The sequence below is a fragment of the Coregonus lavaretus genome, assembly GCF_964263955.1.
Source record: "Coregonus lavaretus genome assembly, contig: HAP1_SCAFFOLD_3826, whole genome shotgun sequence".
NCBI lineage: Eukaryota > Metazoa > Chordata > Actinopteri > Salmoniformes > Salmonidae > Coregonus > Coregonus lavaretus.
In genome coordinates this window covers 21247-41494 of record NW_028156077.1, presented here as the reverse complement: position 1 = coordinate 41494, position 20248 = coordinate 21247, and the positions used below count along the sequence as shown (strand labels likewise).

The 20248-nt window shown below is 45.8% G+C and overlaps 1 protein-coding gene across 1 annotated transcript in view; it reads left to right on the top strand.

The window, feature by feature from the left end:
* The first annotated feature begins 652 nt into the window (after positions 1–652).
* LOC311126877 (PDZ domain-containing protein GIPC1-like) overlaps positions 653–20248 on the top strand; it is a 40542-nt gene continuing 20946 nt past the window's right edge. Inside the window, exon 1 of the mRNA XM_084200853.1 lies at positions 653–1288. Coding sequence (XP_084056979.1) covers positions 1016–1288 — 273 coding nt within the window. The 5' untranslated portion in view covers positions 653–1015. The remainder of the gene's footprint in view (positions 1289–20248) is intronic.

Here is a 20248-nt window from a genome sequence, read left to right as displayed (position 1 = left end):
ATAAAATCATAAATGCCAATCTGATGCAAGTGGGGATAAATGTAGGGCCTAGATTTAAATCAGGCAATTAGCCTACTTGGCTCATAGGTGTTTGTAAATTCCTCTATGTTTTTACATGGTACTCACATAGGCAGGTACAGTGTAATTAATCTAGTGTAATTTCGAGGATTTCAAGGATTTGCAAATAAACTCAGTGGAGACAGAACTATAGGATACTTCTAGGGTGAGGGGCGCTTTACATTATAGGTAGCAGAGCGGAACGCCACCTGGCATTTTGGACAAAAAAAAATGACCTAGAAAAGCAGAAAATAAAGATAAATCAATAAAAACAATTATGCTAAATAGTCATTATCTGGCTAGTAATGGAGGCCTCAAGGGGAAAAAACGGTCCAATGCGTTTGAAATGCTATGGCCGATTACTGGTCCCAGTCAATGGTCCCAGTCAGCCCCTGTACAGGCCTAAATAAATCAACTCAATATGAACAAAAAAAACGAACTGTAAAGGTAACAATTGTAAGTACTCTACTTTATAACAAAATGTGTATGTTTCTTGGAACGTGTTGTTTTGAGTGAAGACTCAGACGGTCACCTGAGTCAGCAGGTCGGACAGGTATATGGGGCGTCCGGTACGGCGCGTTATCTCCACGGCCCCACTGCGCCTGCGCTCCCAGCCACAGCACAGTGGAACAGAGCCGCTGTTGTCTGACACGGTTTCTAGCTACAGTCGGCTGGATAAAACCAGGAAAACGTCGCGTCGCACGTTCGCCACCTACCTGTTGAATATTACCGCCGTTTTCACTTGCAAGTCTGGGGGGGGTTGGGTTGACGAGTCACTCACTGTCGAAGAACAAAGTCGAACCTGGAAAAAAAGGAGAGTCAGTCGAGTTTTGTCGAGGTAAAAAAAGGCGGAAGGAAGGAGGATTTGTGCAACTGGTAGCCACTCCAATGTTCTAGCCGGACCGACAGACCCAACGGATTTATCAACCGACCAACCGATTTATTGACGCCCAACACAATGCCTTTAGGACTGAGGAGAAAGAAGAACAAGTCGAGAGAGAGCTCGAACCTGGTGGAGAATGAGGAGGTCGGTGGACAGGCAGGTGGCAGCTCCGTGAAGTCGACTGTGAACGGAGCGGGGCTCCCACCGCCACCTGCCAACTTGCGGCCCAAACTAGTGTTCCACACTCAGCTAGCTCACGGCAGCCCCACGGGAAGGATCGAGGGATTTACTAATGTCAAAGAACTCTACGGGAAAATAGCCGAGACTTTCAATTTAAGTCCACCAGAGGTATGTTTTTACAACTTTTGTAGTTGTAGACAGATGAAAAACGAGGTTTTCTGAATGCCAAAGCTGGCAGAGGTTTTTTTGCGCAAGGTGCGCCCTGACATTGCAGCCTACCTACGCAGAAGGAGGCTCAATTTCACATCCGCTAGACTGAGGATAAGCAGTACCTGGTGGAAGTGAGTCAGGACCAAGCCTTATTTATCCTAGGCTACATGAGACCTCACCTGATTTGACAGGTATTCAATTTAACTGTAGTTTCTGGGGCCATTTGGTGAGACTATTGCTCCTCTATTAGCATAGGGAATAATAATTAAATCAAAATAAATATAATAAATGTTTATTTTAATAAATGGGGCTATATGGACATCGATCTGTGTTTACATGGTCAATGAATCACATTGACACATTTGGAAAAGTTATTGAGGAAACTGTACATGTTTTGGTATCATAGAAAATCCCTCTTGATTATCTTTGAGATAGTTGTACTTAGTTTTACAGGGTTCAATTCCATCCTTTGAAGAGAGGTGAAGGCCTCGGCTCACAGACAGACATTAGTGCAAAAGGTATATTTCTCTACAGTCAGGGACAAAAAACTACCAAGGCTCAGGGAGAAGAAAAAAAAGCTTCCTAAACAACAAGTGCATGTTCACAGCCCTTTCTGTCTGCCCTCATCCCTGGGCCAGGCCAGGCTGCCGAGTCCAAAGGTCCCAAATGGCACCCTATTCCAGGGCCCTGGTCTAAAGTAGTGCACTATAAACAGAATAGGGAGGCCATTTGGGACGCTGCCTCAGTCATTGTGCTGTCTGTCTTTGTTAAAGGAGTCTGTGAGTGACATGTCTGTCTTTTGTCTTTCTGAGCTGGACCGACCAGCCCGCCTCTGCTATCACACAGGGACACATTTGAGCTGGAGCCATCGTTACACACACACACACACACACACACACACACACACCAGTGTAGATGAGCCCACAGTGACAGACGAGAGAGAGAGAGAGAGACATTCTCGGAAAGCAGACCGATGGACAAACTGGGGAAACAAAAACACCATAAAGTTAACAAATATAACGTTGTCTTTTATCTGACCTGAACAGAATCGCAACCATTTTTCATTTGTTGCAGCACTTCTGCCAGACATTGCTATGCATGATCATTTTTCTCTGATCCATGTCCCGACTTTGCCTGAAACTGAATTCTTCCTCTGCTCTGTCGTTCGCTGCATACTTCAGTCTGAGACCGCCATCGTTGAAGTCGTTTGTGGTGACATCAAAATGAGGGCTGTTGTACAAAACAAAGCCATCAGCGATTTGGGTCATCTCTAACCAATCAAAGTATCGAAGACAATTACACATTTTCAAAAAAACGCCCCTTTACACACCTGGCTCTGGCCCAACCCTTCGGTTTCTGCGACCAATCAGACGGTCTAGAATGGGTTTCCGTTCTAGAAATCGTCGGGGAGGTACTCAGATCCAGACTCATTGCAGAGAAGAAACTAACGTCCGTGGGCGTAGCGTTTGGCCGGAGCAAGGAGTTCTGGGTAGGCAGGCCAAGTCCCAACTCCCAACTTGTTTGAACATGAAACTCCTCTTCCTTGTTTTCTGAGCATGTTGTTGGAAACACACGCTCACTTCAGGGCAGGGGCTGTTTGACACCCATTTTGGACTGTGTTGGATGCTTTTTTTTTTTTAACAGACGACATGATCAGGGGATGGGGGAGGAGAGGGGCTAGATCTGTGGTATCTCCCAGAGAGAGGCAGGGGAGGGGGTGTTGTGGTGGTTGGTATCTCCCAGAGAGAGGCAGGGGAGGGGGGTGTTGTGGTGGTTGGTATCTCCCAGAGAGAGGCAGGGGAGGGGGGTGTTGTGGTGGTTGGTATCTCCCAGAGAGAGGCAGGGGAGGGGGGTGTTGTGGTGGTTGGTATCTCCCAGAGAGAGGCAGGGGAGGGGGGTGTTGTGGTGGTTGGTATCTCCCAGAGAGAGGCAGGGGAGGGGGGTGTTGTGGTGGTTGGTATCTCCCAGAGAGAGGCAGGGGAGGGGGGTGTTGTGGTGGTTGGTATCTCCCAGAGAGAGGCAGGGGAGGGGGTGTTGTGGTGGTTGGTATCTCCCAGAGAGAGGCAGGGGAGGGGGGTGTTGTGGTGGTTGGTATCTCCCAGAGAGAGGCAGGGGAGGGGGGTGTTGTGGTGGTTGGTATCTCCCAGAGAGAGGCAGGGGAGGGGGTGTTGTGGTGGTTGGTATCTCCCAGAGAGAGGCAGGGGAGGGGGGTGTTGTGGTGGTTGGTATCTCCCAGAGAGAGGCAGGGGAGGGGGTGTTGTGGTGGTTGGTATCTCCCAGAGAGAGGCAGGGGAGGGGGGTGTTGTGGTGGTTGGTATCTCCCAGAGAGAGGCAGGGGAGGGGGGTGTTGTGGTGGTTGGTATCTCCCAGAGAGAGGCAGGGGAGGGGGGTGTTGTGGTGGTTGGTATCTCCCAGAGAGAGGCAGGGGAGGGGGTGTTGTGGTGGTTGGTATATCCCAGAGAGAGGCAGGGGAGGGGGGTGTTGTGGTGGTTGGTATCTCCCAGAGAGAGGCAGGGGAGGGGGTGTTGTGGTGGTTGGTATCTCCCAGAGAGAGGCAGGGGAGGGGGGTGTTGTGGTGGTTGGTATCTCCCAGAGAGAGGCAGGGGAGGGGGTGTTGTGGTGGTTGGTATCTCCCAGAGAGAGGCAGGGGAGGGGGGTGTTGTGGTGGTTGGTATCTCCCAGAGAGAGGCAGGGGAGGGGGGTGTTGTGGTGGTTGGTATCTCCCAGAGAGAGGCAGGGGAGGGGGGTGTTGTGGTGGTTGGTATCTCCCAGAGAGAGGCAGGGGAGGGGGTGTTGTGGTGGTTGGTATATCCCAGAGAGAGGCAGGGGAGGGGGGTGTTGTGGTGGTTGGTATCTCCCAGAGAGAGGCAGGGGAGGGGGTGTTGTGGTGGTTGGTATCTCCCAGAGAGAGGCAGGGGAGGGGGTGTTGTGGTGGTTGGTATCTCCCAGAGAGAGGCAGGGGAGGGGGGTGTTGTGGTGGTTGGTATCTCCCAGAGAGAGGCAGGGGAGGGGGGTGTTGTGGTGGTTGGTATCTCCCAGAGAGAGGCAGGGGAGGGGGGTGTTGTGGTGGTTGGTATCTCCCAGAGAGAGGCAGGGGAGGGGGGTGTTGTGGTGGTTGGTATCTCCCAGAGAGAGGCAGGGGAGGGGGGTGTTGTGGTGGTTGGTATCTCCCAGAGAGAGGCAGGGGAGGGGGGTGTTGTGGTGGTTGGTATCTCCCAGAGAGAGGCAGGGGAGGGGGGTGTTGTGGTGGTTGGTATCTCCCAGAGAGAGGCAGGGGAGGGGGGTGTTGTGGTGGTTGGTATCTCCCAGAGAGAGGCAGGGGAGGGGGGTGTTGTGGTGGTTGGTATCTCCCAGAGAGAGGCAGGGGAGGGGGTGTTGTGGTGGTTGGTATCTCCCAGAGAGAGGCAGGGGAGGGGGTGTTGTGGTGGTTGGTATCTCCCAGAGAGAGGCAGGGGAGGGGGGTGTTGTGGTGGTTGGTATCTCCCAGAGAGAGGCAGGGGAGGGGGGTGTTGTGGTGGTTGGTATCTCCCAGAGAGAGGCAGGGGAGGGGGGTGTTGTGGTGGTTGGTATCTCCCAGAGAGAGGCAGGGGAGGGGGTGTTGTGGTGGTTGGTATCTCCCAGAGAGAGGCAGGGGAGGGGGTGTTGTGGTGGTTGGTATCTCCCAGAGAGAGGCAGGGGAGGGGGGTGTTGTGGTGGTTGGTATCTCCCAGAGAGAGGCAGGGGAGGGGGGTGTTGTGGTGGTTGGTATCTCCCAGAGAGAGGCAGGGGAGGGGGGTGTTGTGGTGGTTGGTATCTCCCAGAGAGAGGCAGGGGAGGGGGGTGTTGTGGTGGTTGGTATCTCCCAGAGAGAGGCAGGGGAGGGGGTGTTGTGGTGGTTGGTATCTCCCAGAGAGAGGCAGGGGAGGGGGGTGTTGTGGTGGTTGGTATCTCCCAGAGAGAGGCAGGGGAGGGGGGTGTTGTGGTGGTTGGTATCTCCCAGAGAGAGGCAGGGGAGGGGGGTGTTGTGGTGGTTGGTATCTCCCAGAGAGAGGCAGGGGAGGGGGGTGTTGTGGTGGTTGGTATCTCCCAGAGAGAGGCAGGGGAGGGGGGTGTTGTGGTGGTTGGTATCTCCCAGAGAGAGGCAGGGGAGGGGGGTGTTGTGGTGGTTGGTATCTCCCAGAGAGAGGCAGGGGAGGGGGGTGTTGTGGTGGTTGGTATCTCCCAGAGAGAGGCAGGGGAGGGGGGTGTTGTGGTGGTTGGTATCTCCCAGAGAGAGGCAGGGGAGGGGGGTGTTGTGGTGGTTGGTATCTCCCAGAGAGAGGCAGGGGAGGGGGTGTTGTGGTGGTTGGTATCTCCCAGAGAGAGGCAGGGGAGGGGGTGTTGTGGTGGTTGGTATCTCCCAGAGAGAGGCAGGGGAGGGGGGTGTTGTGGTGGTTGGTATCTCCCAGAGAGAGGCAGGGGAGGGGGGTGTTGTGGTGGTTGGTATCTCCCAGAGAGAGGCAGGGGAGGGGGGTGTTGTGGTGGTTGGTATCTCCCAGAGAGAGGCAGGGGAGGGGGTGTTGTGGTGGTTGGTATCTCCCAGAGAGAGGCAGGGGAGGGGGTGTTGTGGTGGTTGGTATCTCCCAGAGAGAGGCAGGGGAGGGGGGTGTTGTGGTGGTTGGTATCTCCCAGAGAGAGGCAGGGGAGGGGGGTGTTGTGGTGGTTGGTATCTCCCAGAGAGAGGCAGGGGAGGGGGGTGTTGTGGTGGTTGGTATCTCCCAGAGAGAGGCAGGGGAGGGGGGTGTTGTGGTGGTTGGTATCTCCCAGAGAGAGGCAGGGGAGGGGGGTGTTGTGGTGGTTGGTATCTCCCAGAGAGAGGCAGGGGAGGGGGGTGTTGTGGTGGTTGGTATCTCCCAGAGAGAGGCAGGGGAGGGGGGTGTTGTGGTGGTTGGTATCTCCCAGAGAGAGGCAGGGGAGGGGGGTGTTGTGGTGGTTGGTATCTCCCAGAGGAAGTCCCCTACATCCTGCCAGTGGGCACAGATTAAAGACCGGCCTGATAAAAGCTCTGTCCTGGACCATGGCTCTAGAACTAACCCCTCCCTCACACACCACTACAGCTCTCTACTCTCCCTGGGTCAACTACTTGGCTGAAGTGTAATATTGTATTGACCCAAATATTATTTTGTGGTAAGGGAAGTTGCCAGACAAAAAAAAAAAAGACATGTGTGATTGTTTGTTTGGTATACCTTAACATCAGCTAGTATGTCAGCAAGGGCTTTGTATAGGGAATCACCTGAACAGTCATCGTGCAAGTCACACCTGTTGTGAACATGGTCTCCATACCGTGGCTTACCCTTTCCTACGCAAACAATCACTCCATTTCATCACCAAGGTGTCATTTAGGGATTCTGTAGATTACAACACTTGTCATGATTCTGAAGGAGACATGGAGAAGGCCGTCCTCATCGTCTCTCACTGTGCTCTGTTACATAATATAATAATAATATGCCATTTAGCAGACGCTTTTATCCAAAGCGACTTACAGTCATGTGCTCATACATTTTTACGTATGGGTGGTCCCGGGGATCGAACCCACTACCCTGGGCGTTACAAGCGCCATGCTCTACCAGCTGAGCTACAGAGGACCACACCTGGTCATGAGGATGTAACGTCCATGAGGATGTGGATGTTTTACAGTGTAGAAGCTAGGCTTACTCCAGTCACAGGTGAACTGTACCCGTGGATGTTTTACAGTGTAGAAGCTAGGCTTACTCCAGTCACAGGTGAACTGTACCTGTGGATGTTTTACAGTGTAGAAGCTAGGCTTACTCCAGTCACAGGTGAACTGTACCTGTGGATGTTTTACAGTGTAGAAGCTAGGCTTACTCCAGTCACAGGTGAACTGTACCTGTGGATGTTTTACAGTGTAGAAGCTAGGCTTACTCCAGTCACAGGTGAACTGTACCTGTGGATGTTTTACAGTGTAGAAGCTAGGCTTACTCCAGTCACAGGTGAACTGTACCTGTGGATGTTTTACAGTGTAGAAGCTAGGCTTACTCCAGTCACAGGTGAACTGTACCTGTGGATGTTTTACAGTGTAGAAGCTAGGCTTACTCCAGTCACAGGTGAACTGTACGTGTGGATGTTTTACAGTGTAGAAGCTAGGCTTACTCCAGTCACAGGTGAACTGTACCTGTGGATGTTTTACAGTGTAGAAGCTAGGCTTACTCCAGTCACAGGTGAACTGTACCTGTGGATGTTTTACAGTGTAGAAGCTAGGCTTACTCCAGTCACAGGTGAACTGTACCTGTGGATGTTTTACAGTGTAGAAGCTAGGCTTACTCCAGTCACAGGTGAACTGTACGTGTGGCTGCGTCTGCAGGTCAAAGTCTGCTGCTGTAAAGGTTTTTACTACAGGTGAGTTACCAGGAACACATTACAGGTGTGGCTCTCTGGCAGGCAGCGTGACCTGCAACCTGTCTGTCCACCTGCCATCTCTATGTATCTACCTATATAGTATTATTACTGTATACTATAGGATATAATACTATTGGCTAGCTTCTAGGGATGGCCGTGGTCTCTGTACCTGTCTACCTACCTGGCTGTACTATTGGCTAGGGATGGGCGTGGTCTCTCTGTACCTGTCTACCTACCTGGCTGTACTATTGGCTAGGGATGGGCGTGGTCTCTCTGTACCTGTCTACCTACCTGGCTGTACTATTGGTTAGGGATGGCCGTGGTCTCTGTACCTGTCTACCTACCTGGCTGTACTATTGGTTAGGGATGGGCGTGGTCTCTGTGTACCTGTCTACCTACTTGGCTGTACTATTGGTTAGGGATGGCCGTGGTCTCTGTGTACCTGTCTACCTACCTGGCTGTACTATTGGCTAGGGATGGGCGTGGTCTCTACCTGTCTACCTACCTGGCTGTACTATTGGTTAGGGATGGGCGTGGTCTCTGTACCTGTCTACCTACCTGGCTGTACTATTGGTTAGGGATGGGCGTGGTCTCTGTGTACCTGTCTACCTACCTGGCTGTACTATTGGCTAGGGATGGGCGTGGTCTCTGTGTACCTGTCTACCTACCTGGCTGTACTATTGGCTAGGGATGGGCGTGGTCTCTGTACCTGTCTACCTACCTGGCTGTACTATTGGTTAGGGATGGGCGTGGTCTCTGTACCTGTCTACCTACCTGGCTGTACTATTGGCTAGGGATGGGCGTGGTCTCTGTACCTGTCTACCTACCTGGCTGTACTATTGGTTAGGGATGGGCGTGGTCTCTGTACCTGTCTACCTACCTGGCTGTACTATTGGCTAGGGATGGGCGTGGTCTCTGTGTACCTGTCTACCTACCTGGCTGTACTATTGGCTAGGGATGGGCGTGGTCTCTGTACCTGTCTACCTACCTGGCTGTACTATTGGCTAGGGATGGCCGTGGTCTCTGTACCTGTCTACCTACCTGGCTGTACTATTGGCTAGGGATGGGCGTGGTCTCTGTGTACCTGTCTACCTACCTGGCTGTACTATTGGCTAGGGATGGGCGTGGTCTCTGTACCTGTCTACCTACCTGGCTGTACTATTGGCTAGGGATGGCCGTGGTCTCTGTACCTGTCTACCTACCTGGCTGTACTATTGGTTAGGGCTAGGCCGTGGTCTCTGTACCTGTCTACCTACCTGGCTGTACTATTGGTTAGGGATGGGCGTGGTCTCTGTACCTGTCTACCTACCTGGCTGTACTATTGGTTAGGGATGGCTGTGGTCTCTATAGGCCTGGGCGATATGGCCTAAAAAAAATCATATCTCGATTTTTTTTCAAACTTATGGCAGATTCATGATATATATCTCAATTTTCTTTCTCTAAATAAGCTTTGTTGTACAATTTTAAAGGTCAAATACACTGCATTTCAAACAGTCAGCAATAATCTAATGAGTTCAGGGCTTAACCATAAGACACGCTAATAATTGTATTATTTTATCAAAATAGTTTTACCTGCTTTTGTGCAATAATCACTTGTCTGTCTATGAAAATCCCCTTTTTTGTTACAAATTTAACCTGACCATAACCTGCACATTCACTAATAATGACTAACTTCTGTAGCAGACCTTATAGAAAATGATTAACACATAAACAACTTCTCAAGCACAAGCCCTCGTGCTAGTGAGTAGCCAGATAATACAAGCCCTCATGCTAGTGAGTAGCCAGATAATGCAAGCCCTCATGCTAGTGAGGAGCCAGATAATGCAAGCCCTCATGCTAGTGAGTAGCCAGATAATACAAGCCCTCGTGCTAGTGAGGAGCCAGATAATACAAGCCCTCGTGCTAGTGAGTAGCCAGATAATACAAGCCCTCATGCTAGTGAGTAGCCAGATAATACAAGCCCTCGTGCTAGTGAGGAGCCAGATAATACAAGCCCTCGTGCTAGTGAGTAGCCAGATAATACAAGCCCTCGTGCTAGTGAGTAGCCAGATAATGCAAGCCCTCGTGCTAGTGAGTAGCCAGATAATGCAAGCCCTCATGCTAGTGAGTAGCCAGATAATACAAGCCCTCATGCTAGTGAGTAGCCAGATAATACAAGCCCTCATGCTAGTGAGTAGCCAGATAATACAAGCCCTCATGCTAGTGAGTAGCCAGATAATGCAAGCCCTCATGCTAGTGAGGAGCCAGATAATACAAGCCCTCATGCTAGTGAGGAGCCAGATAATACAAGCCCTCGTGCTAGTGAGGAGCCAGATAATACAAGCCCTCATGCTAGTGAGGAGCCAGATAATACAAGCCCTCATGCTAGTGAGGAGCCAGATAATCTTTATATTTAAAGTTTAGCCAACTTGGATCTATTTGCAGTTGAATTATGAACACACCCTTCTGTCCGTCTCCAACTGTTTGAACAGCGGGCTAGCCTGTCCACATTCAGATGTTGAAATCAACTGGCCTACCTTCTCAGAATGAGAATAAGAACGTTTTCGTTTTTGTTTTTGTTTTGTCTTCTCTTAGGCAGTATGTCGTATATACCGTATACCGGGGTATTTGGAAAAATCCACAGGAGGGTTTTTCAATACCGTTGAAACTATTTATTTTACGTTTTTTTTTTTTGTTTTATACATTTGAATATTTGTAGCTACGTTTTAAGTAAATACCTGCAGTCAACTTGTGCAATACGTTATGGGGATAAAGAACATTGCATTCTTCTATTCGTCACATTATTACAGAGCTTTAAAAAAAAAAAAAAAGTGTTAAACCTCGAATGCAAATAGCGAGTTGAAACCACTTGTCAGGGAGGAAGAAGTGATCTCTCAGCTTTGTTGTTGTGAGTGGCAGGGGGAGGGGTTTGTGTGTGTGTGTGTGTGTGTGTGTGTGTGTGTGTGTGTGAGAATTGGAAAGTGCACAGTCACAACAGAAAGAGTGAAGGAGATGAGACCAAAAAGACAACATGAGAACAAGAGGAAATAAACACTCATAAAATATATACTATATACTATATACTAGTCTCTATCTGTATACTATATACTATACTATATACTAGTCTCTATCTGTATACTATATACTATACTATATACTATATACTAGTCTCTATCTGTATACTATATACTATATACTATACTATATACTATATACTAGTCTGTATACTATATACTATACTATATACTAGTCTCTATCTGTATACTATATACTATACTATATACTATATACTAGTCTCTATCTGTATACTATATACTATACTATATACTATATACTAGTCTCTATCTGTATACTATATACTATACTATATACTAGTCTCTATCTGTATACTATACTATATACTATATACTAGTCTCTATCTGTATACTATATACTATACTATATACTATATACTAGTCTCTATCTGTATACTATATACTATACTATATACTATATACTAGTCTCTATCTGTATACTATATACTATACTATATACTATATACTAGTCTCTATCTGTATACTATATACTATATACTATACTATATACTAGTCTCTATCTGTATACTATATACTATATACTATACTATATACTATATACTAGTCTCTATCTGTATACTATATACTATATACTATACTATATACTAGTCTCTATCTGTATACTATATATTATATACTATACTATATACTAGTCTCTATCTGTATACTATATACTATACTATATACTATATACTAGTCTCTCTCTAGTGTCTATATAGTGTCTCTCTCTCTATATATATATATATATATATATATATATATATATATATATATATATATATATATATATATATATATATATATATATATATATATACTAGTCTCTCTCTATACTAGTCTCTCTCTAGTGTATATAGTCTCTCTAGTGTCTCTATAGTGTCTTTGGTGTCTCTGGTGTTTGGAACATTTTCAAAAAACCTGTTTTTGCTTTGTCATTATGGGGTATTGTGTGTAGATTGATGAGGGATTTTTTTTCTTCCCAATCCATTTTAGAATAAGGCTGTAACGTAACAGAATGTGGAAAAAGTGAAGGGGTCTGAATACCTTACCGAATGCACTGTACCTATCTGTACTATTAGCTAGGGTAGGGCTGTGGTCTCTGTGTACCCATCTGTACTGCTGGGCTCACCAAGTCATTTGGTTACAGTTTGAATACTCCAGCGTCCTTCGACCAGGTGTTGCTTGTTGTCTTTACTTTATTGGTACTAACTACAGTGTTCTATCTGCCGCTGAGCGATAGCAGACTTAACTCTATGCTAGTCCGTGTAAACAAGGTCTCAGAGGAGTCTTTGTTTGGCTCATTTCAAGCTTTGCTTTGCTGTCAGTGTACAGACTGAGGATACTATAAAGTAGACTGAGCTATAGGAGACCAACGGTAGTCTCATATTGTCTAAGTAGACTGAGCTATAGGAGACCAACGGTAGTCTCATATTGTCTAAGTAGACTGAGCTATAGGAGACCAACGGTAGTCTCGTGTTATTTCAAGTTTACAGCAAGCCAGACATTTCCTAATTGTTCAAAGGGATTAAATGTTACAGACAATCCCATCTGATGGAAGCTGAGGCAGAGAACTGGTCTAATCCACTCCACTGTGTAAATACATGCTCACGTCATCACCAAACAATAGCACTCGGTTTGGAGCTACATTTTTGTGATATTTGGGACTACATTGATTTCTTCTGGCTTATTTGTTTTGTTAGTGTTTGTTACAATGGATTTTCTTTACCTGAAAACATTTCCGTTCCAAGTCAGAGATTACGGGATCTTACTGTAATAACATTGCTGTTTTAAAAAGGAAGGGGTTATTATGTTGTGATTGAGAAGGAAGGAAGGGGTTATTATGTTGTGATTGAGAAGGAAGGAAGGGGTTATTATGTTGTGATTGAGAAGAAAGGAAGGGGTTATTATGTTGTGATTGAGAAGGAAGGAAGGGGTTATTATGTTGTGATTGAGAAGGAAGGAAGGGGTTATTATGTTGTGATTGAGAAGGAAGGAAGGGGTTATTATGTTGTGATTGAGAAGGAAGGAAGGGGTTATTATGTTGTGATTGAGAAGGAAGGAAGGGGTTATTATGTTGTGATTGAGAAGGAAGGAAGGGGTTATTATGTTGTGATTGAGAAGGAAGGAAGGGGTTATTATGTTGTGATTGAGAAGGAAGGAAGGGGTTATTCTGCTTTATTGAGCTCATTTGATTTTCTTTATGCCCTCAATCATATTCCTTGTTATTTTACTGACCAGCAGAATTTATTACTGTGTTTATCTAGTTGATTTCACCTTTATTTTTATTTTAATCCATTTGAAATGGTAAGGCATTCCCTGTTGATTACATTATTTAAAATGTCATTACTTCCCTTATCTGGGTAAATAATGCATTTTATAAAAAAATAAATAAAAAATGTTTACCTTTTTATTTTAACAGCGAAGACATATTGAGACCTAGGTCTCTTTTTTTTTTTTAAATGTGCCCTGTATAATACAATACAAATACATTTATACAAAATATATCTACACACACACACACACACACACACACACACACACCTTAACATACAAAAACACAGTCAAGGGAGGCACAAATAAAACATAACAAATCACAACTCGTGTCTTCAACAGCAAAGTTAGATAAGACGGAAGTTTATGGAAGTAGTAAGCAGAAAGGGAGTAATGTAGAGATCTACGGGTCTTTTAGCGAAGTCCAGCCAACTTTTGGCTCAGATACCACTGTGCATGTCTATAATATGCAACGTGTTTGAACAGCAATATGGAATGTATTCAGTTTAGGCGCTGTAGACGGACGGACGGACAGACAGACGTACTGCCATGGGCTACATAACCTGTTTCCCCTGGACAGACAGACAGACAGAGCACAGGTGTGAACTGAGACGTGATTACAGTGAAAGGGCTTCAGTTGATTAAGTGGCTGTTTACCCGCCAAAGGGGATAGAAGGGTTGCCATGGTCACAGCATCGCTGTCACAGGAGGTTGAGACTGAGGGTAAGACAAACAAGGTTGAGACAGAGTTTTCATTGGCTGCTGAGAGGGTGTGTGTGTGTGTGTGTGTGTGTGTGTGTGTGCAGGTGGTGACCTCCAAGTTATCGCTCAACCATTTACAATTACGATGTGATTTAATTATACTTTTGGAAAAACACATTGTGTTGTGACACCTGATGATTTATTTAAAAGTTACGATTACAATCTCTTTGTGACACACCTGACTGTGGAAAAACTCTGGACGCTAGTAGTCGGAAGGAACAACTCCTGTCCCCTTCATAAAGGTCTTTATACATCCACTGATGTTTTATTTCTATTAGGGCTGTCCCCGACCCAAAAATAATATGATTGGTCGACCGAAAGTCGTCTGTTATTTAGACCAATCGATTGCTAGCAACATGTTAAACGTGTATTTTCCCATATATAGACACACACTGTGTTGTAGTAAAATCAACTACAGTGGCTTGCCAAAGTATTCACCCCCCTTGGCATTTTTCCTATTTTGTTACCTTACAACCTGGAATTAAATTGGATTTTTTGGGGGGTTTGAATCATTTGATTTACACAACATGCCTACCACTTTGAAGATGCAAAATATTTTTTTGTGTGAAACAAACAAGAAATATAACAAAAAAAACACTACTTGAGCGTGCATAACTATTCACCCCCCCAAAGTCAATATTTTGTAAAGCCACCTTTTGCAGCAATGACAGCTGCAAGTCTCTCTTGGGGTATGTCTTTATAAGCTTGGCACATCTAGCCACTGGGATTTTTGCCCATTCTTCAAGGCAAAACTGCTCCAGCTCCTTCAAGTTGGATGGGTTCCGCTGGTGTAGAGCAATCTTTAAGTCATACCACAGATTCTCAATTGGATTGAGGTCTGGCCTTTGACTATGCCATTCCAAGACATTTAAATGTTTCCCCTTAAACCACTCATGTGTTGCTTTAGCAGTATGCTTAGGGTCATTGTCCTGCTGGAAGGTGAACCTCCGTCCCAGTCTCAAATCTCTGGAAGACTGAAACAGGTTTCCCTCAAGAAATTCCCTGTATTTAGCACCATTCATCATTCCTTAAATTCTGACCAGTTTCCCAATCCCTGCCAATGAAAAACATCCCCACAGCATGATGCTGCCACCATCATGCTTCACTGTGTGGATGGTGTTCTCGAGGAGATGAGAGGTGTTGGGTTTGTGCCAAACATAGTGTTTTCCTTGATGGCCAAAAAGATCAATTTTAGTCTCATCTTACCAGAGTAACTTCTTCCATATGTTTGGGGAGTCACCCACATGCCTTTTGACGAACACCAAACGTGTTTGCTTATTTTTTACTTAAAGCAATGGCTTTTTTCTGGCCACTATTCCGTAAAGCCCAGCTCTGTGGAGTGTACAGCTTAAAGTGGTCCTATGGACAGATCTCCGCTGTGGAGCTTTGCAGCTCCTTCAGGGTTATCTTTGGTCTCTTTGTTGCCTCTCTGATTAATGCTCTCCTTGCCTGGTCTGTGAGTTTTGGTCGGCGGCCCTCTCTTGGCAGGTTTGTTGTGGTGCCATATTCTTTCCATTTTTTAATAATGGATTTAAATGGTGCTCCGTGGGATGTTCAAAGTTTCTGATATTGTTTTATAACCCAACCCTGATCTGTACTTCTCCACAACTTTGTCCCTGACCTGTTTGGAGAGCTCCTTGGTCTTCATGATGCCGCTTGCTTGGTGGTGCCCCTTGCTTAGTGGTGTTGCAGACTCTGGGGCCTTTCAGAACAGGTGTATATATACTGAGATCATGTGACCGATCATGTGACACTTAGATTGCACACAAGTGGACTTTATTTAACAAATTATGTGACTTCTGAAGGTAATTGGTTGCACCAGATCTTATTTAGGGGCTTCATAGCATACATATGCACGCACCACTTTTCCGTTATTTATTTTTTTGAATTTTTTGAAATTCGTATTTTTTTTCATTTCACTTCACCAATTTGGACTATTTTGTGTATGTTCATTACATGAAATCCAAATAAAAATATATTTAAATTACAGGTTGTAATGCAACAAAATAGGAAAAACGCCAAAGGGGATGAATACTTTTGCAAGGCACTTGAGCTTGTCTGATGATGCTTTAAGCTTACGGTTTGAGGAGTCGGCAACCGTTCTCTTATGTCTAATGCCAATTTATCTTACCATTTCTACCGATCTGCGTGCCGATTATGGTTTTCATATGCACATTTTCGTGAAACAGTTTCATTTAATCTATAATAACGTCTTCTTATCTCTAAATCATTGTCATGCGGTTAATCAAAATTATATCAAAATCTAAATGAAAATGATACAAACCTAAAAAGTAACTTTGATTGCCATTCCCAACTATGTAAAAATAGCCAACATAAAGCCAACAAATAACAACATTGCAGCCTGCACGTAGAAAATATGCTGATAAAAATAAATATCCTATAAATCAAATTGGCTATGCATGGCCTGTCTGCAACGAACTGGAAACATTGTATCAACTATTAACTTGGGTCCGGCCCGAAGCGTGCGCTAGTGAACGTGCAACATTGTATAAAATATTCTGGGCCCTCAGTTTCCTGCACCAGTGAGCTCGGGAGAGACACAGCTGTAAGCTATTTGGGCAAGGGATAAGAAACAGTGCTTGACTTGGGCAGCAGCTCACCGGAGCGGAGTATTTACATTTACATTTGACCACATGAACCAGGATCTCTAGTGGCACAGCTAGCACTGCGATGCAGTGCCTTAGACCACTGTGCCACTCGGGAGCATACCGAGTACCGGCACCTCACATTTTCTACAGCTTGAGCTCCTGTTCCTCTTATAGAATATTAGTTCAACAGTACTGTGGAGCTCCTGCACCTAAATATAAACAGTACCAGCCCCCAAAATGAGTACCGGAACCTATTTCAGTCCAAGTCAAGCACTGATAATCAGGTAGGCCTATTTTATGACATTTCCACTGGATCAGAGCATGACATTTTTCCCTTTCACGCTAAGTGGTTACCGAAAGGGAGAGAGCTGAAAAGATGTTTCAAATACATTGAGGAACTATTGTAATTCTCAATGGATGTAAAAACAGACTTTGTTTCCTTGCTGTTTGAGGTGAAGAAAACAGTACTTTGAGAAGATCCACAGCTCATTAGTGGTGGTGCGTTAAGCCAATCATAAATACTATCAGATCCCCAAATGGGCACATTGATATGCCTACATTTGTGCGCAGGCCAGGTAGCCTATAGGCCGACTTCTATGTGTGCGCGTCCTTACTCAACATTGACAGGAGCGCTCCAAACAAAAGACAATTACTAAATTGAATTGACAAAACTCGTAGATGGAATGAAATAAACCAAAACTTGTTTCTCACTAGTGTTGCGTAGGTTGTGCGCTCTGCAAACAATGTGTCCACTCCGACAAGGAGAACGGTAAAAGGAATAATAATATATTGAATGTATTAACCAAACAAATTATAGGAATTAACAGTAAATGGACCACTGGTGATATGTAATGGGGAATTGATATACACTAACAATCAAACGCAAACAATTCTCACAATGAAGTTATGAAACAATGAATGTGAGCACAAATATGGCGGAGAGAGAGAAGTGCATCTGGATCGTGGCGTGGTCCGACGTCTGCATGGTCGTGGCGTGATCCGACGTCTGCATGGTCGTGGCGTGATCCGACGTCTGCATGGTCGTGGCGTGGTCCGACGTCTGCATGGTCGTGGCGTGGTCCGACGTCTGCATGGTCGTGGCGTGGTCCGACGTCTGCATGGTCGTGGCGTGGGCCGACGTCTGCATGGTCGTGGCGTGGTCCGACGTCTGCATGGTCGTGGCGTGGTCCGACGTCTGCATGGTCGTGGCGTGGTCCGACGTCTGCATGGTCGTGGCGTGGTCTGACGTCTGCATGGTCGTGGCGTGGTCCGACGTCTGCATGGTCGTGGCGTGGTCCGACGTCTGCATTTATAGCGGAGCTATACAGAGCCCTCCTCATTGTTACAACATTTGGAGCTTGATTTGACCTCTGCATGCCTCCGGAGGCTCCGCAGTTGTATCACACCCTACATATTGATCCACCGACCACAGTACGGATCAAGCATAAATTGGCTTTTAGTCTAAGCCTCCACAATGGATTAGTTCACTGAGATGGCTGTAGACCTACTTCTAAGCGTAATCAGGTGCGTGTCCTTACGCAACATTGACCGGAGCGCTCCAAACAAAACAAAACAAAAGACAATAAATACATTGACAGAACTCGTAAATGGAATTAAATCAACCAAAACTTGTTTCTCACTAGTGTAGCATAGGTTGTGCACTCTGCAAACAATGTCGCCACTCCGACCGACTATTTTTAGCCCCCTTTTTCTCCCCAATTTTGTGATTTGTGATCTTGTCTCATCGCTGCAACTCCCCAATGGGCTCGGGAGAGGCGAAGGTAGAGTCACGTGTCCTCCGAAACATGATCCACCAAACCACACTTTTTAACACCAATGTGTCGGAGGAAACTCTGTTCAACTGACGACCGAAGTCAGCCTGCAGGCGCCCGGCCCCGCCACAAGGAGTCGCTAGAGCGCGATGAGCCAAGTAAAGCCCCCCCCCCGGCCAAACCATCCCTTAACCCGGACGACGCTGGGCCAATTGTGCGCTGCCCTATGGGTCTGTAGTGACACCGCAACACTGTCATGCAGTGCCTTAGACCGCTGCGCCACTCGGGAGGCAGAAATTATAGGAATTAATGGTAAATGTACTACTGGTGATATATGTGGAATTGATATACAATAACAATCATTCTGGAGAGGGAAGTGCATTGTGCATCTGGGCGCATGGGTAATCCGAGGTCTGCATTGGGCCGTGCAGCACGGTGATGTGACCTCTGCAGAAGTCAGGGCATTCAAACTTCTTGCTCTTCACAGAGCAGTGCAGAGCTGTTGTCAAGGAAGTGAGGTTGTGTTTATACAGGATGTACCGCCCCCACCTACCGTCAACCAATCATGTCAATGCGGAGCTATACAGAGCCCTCTGCATTGTTAAAACATTTGGGAGGCGCATGGTGATGTGGTACAGAGATCGATTTGGCCTCTGGAGGCTCCGTAATTGCGTCACAACCTCCATATGGAGCCTCTGACCACATTTTCGAATCAAGCATGAATTGGCTTTTAGTCTAGGCTAGTTCACTGAGATGGGCGCAAATATATACTGTGTGTATATATATATATATATATATATATATATATATATATATATATATATATATATATATATATATATATATATATATATATATATATTCAGTGCTATGAAAAAGTATTTGCCCCCTTTCTAATTTTCTCTACTTTTGCATATTTGTGATACTGAATGTTATCAGATCTTCAACCAAAACCTAATATTAGATAAAGGGAACATAAGTGGACAAATAAACACAACAGTTTCATATTTATTTCATAAACAAAGTTATGCAACACCCAATTTTCCTCTGTGTGGAAAAGTAATTGCCCCCTTACACTCAATAACTGGTTGTGCCACCTTTAGCTGCAATGACTCCAACCAAATGCTTCCTGTAGTTGTTGATCAGTCTCTCACGTCGCTGTGGAGGAATTTTGGCACACTCTTCCATGCAGAACTGCTTTAACTCAGTGACGTGTGGGTTATCAAGCATGAACTGCTCGTTTCAAGTCCTGCCACAACATCTCAATTGGGATTAGGTCTGGACTTTGACTAGGCAGGCCATTCCAAAACTTCCAATTTGTTGCTTTTTAGCAATTTTCATATAGACTTGATTGTGTGTTTTGGATCATTGTCTTGCTGCATGACCCAGCTGCGCTTCAGCTTCAGCTCACAGACGGATGGTCTGACATTCTCCTGTAGAATTCTCTGATACAGAGCAGAATTCATGGTTCCTTCTATTAAGGCAAGTCGTCCAGGTCCTGAGGCAGCAAAGCATCCCCAAACCATCACACCACCACCACCATGCTTGACCTTTGGTATGATGTTCTTACTGTGGAATGCAGTGTTTGGTCCCATTATGCCTGCCGAAAACCAATCTCGACCAAAAAGTTGACTCAAGTTTGCCAAAAAGCACCTGGATGATCATCAAGACTCTTGGAAGAACGTTCTATGGACAGATGATTCAAAAGTATAACTTTTTGTACGACATGGTTCCAGTAATGCCTGGCGAAAACCAAAGGTCAAGCATGGTGGTGGTGGTGTGATGGTTTGGGGATGCATGGTGGTGGTGGCGACATGGTTCCAGTAATGCCTGGTGAAAATGAAATAAATATGTAACTGTTGTGTTAATTGTCCACTTATGTTCCCTTTATCTAATATTAGGTTTTGGTTGAAGATCTGATAACATTCAGTATCACAAATATGCAAAAGTAGAGAAAATGAGAAAGGGGCAAATACTTTTTCATAGCACTGTATATCTATATATTTGTTACTGCTTGACTAAAACAATCTCGGTCGACCAACGACCAAACAATCGACCAGTTGACTAATTAGGGTC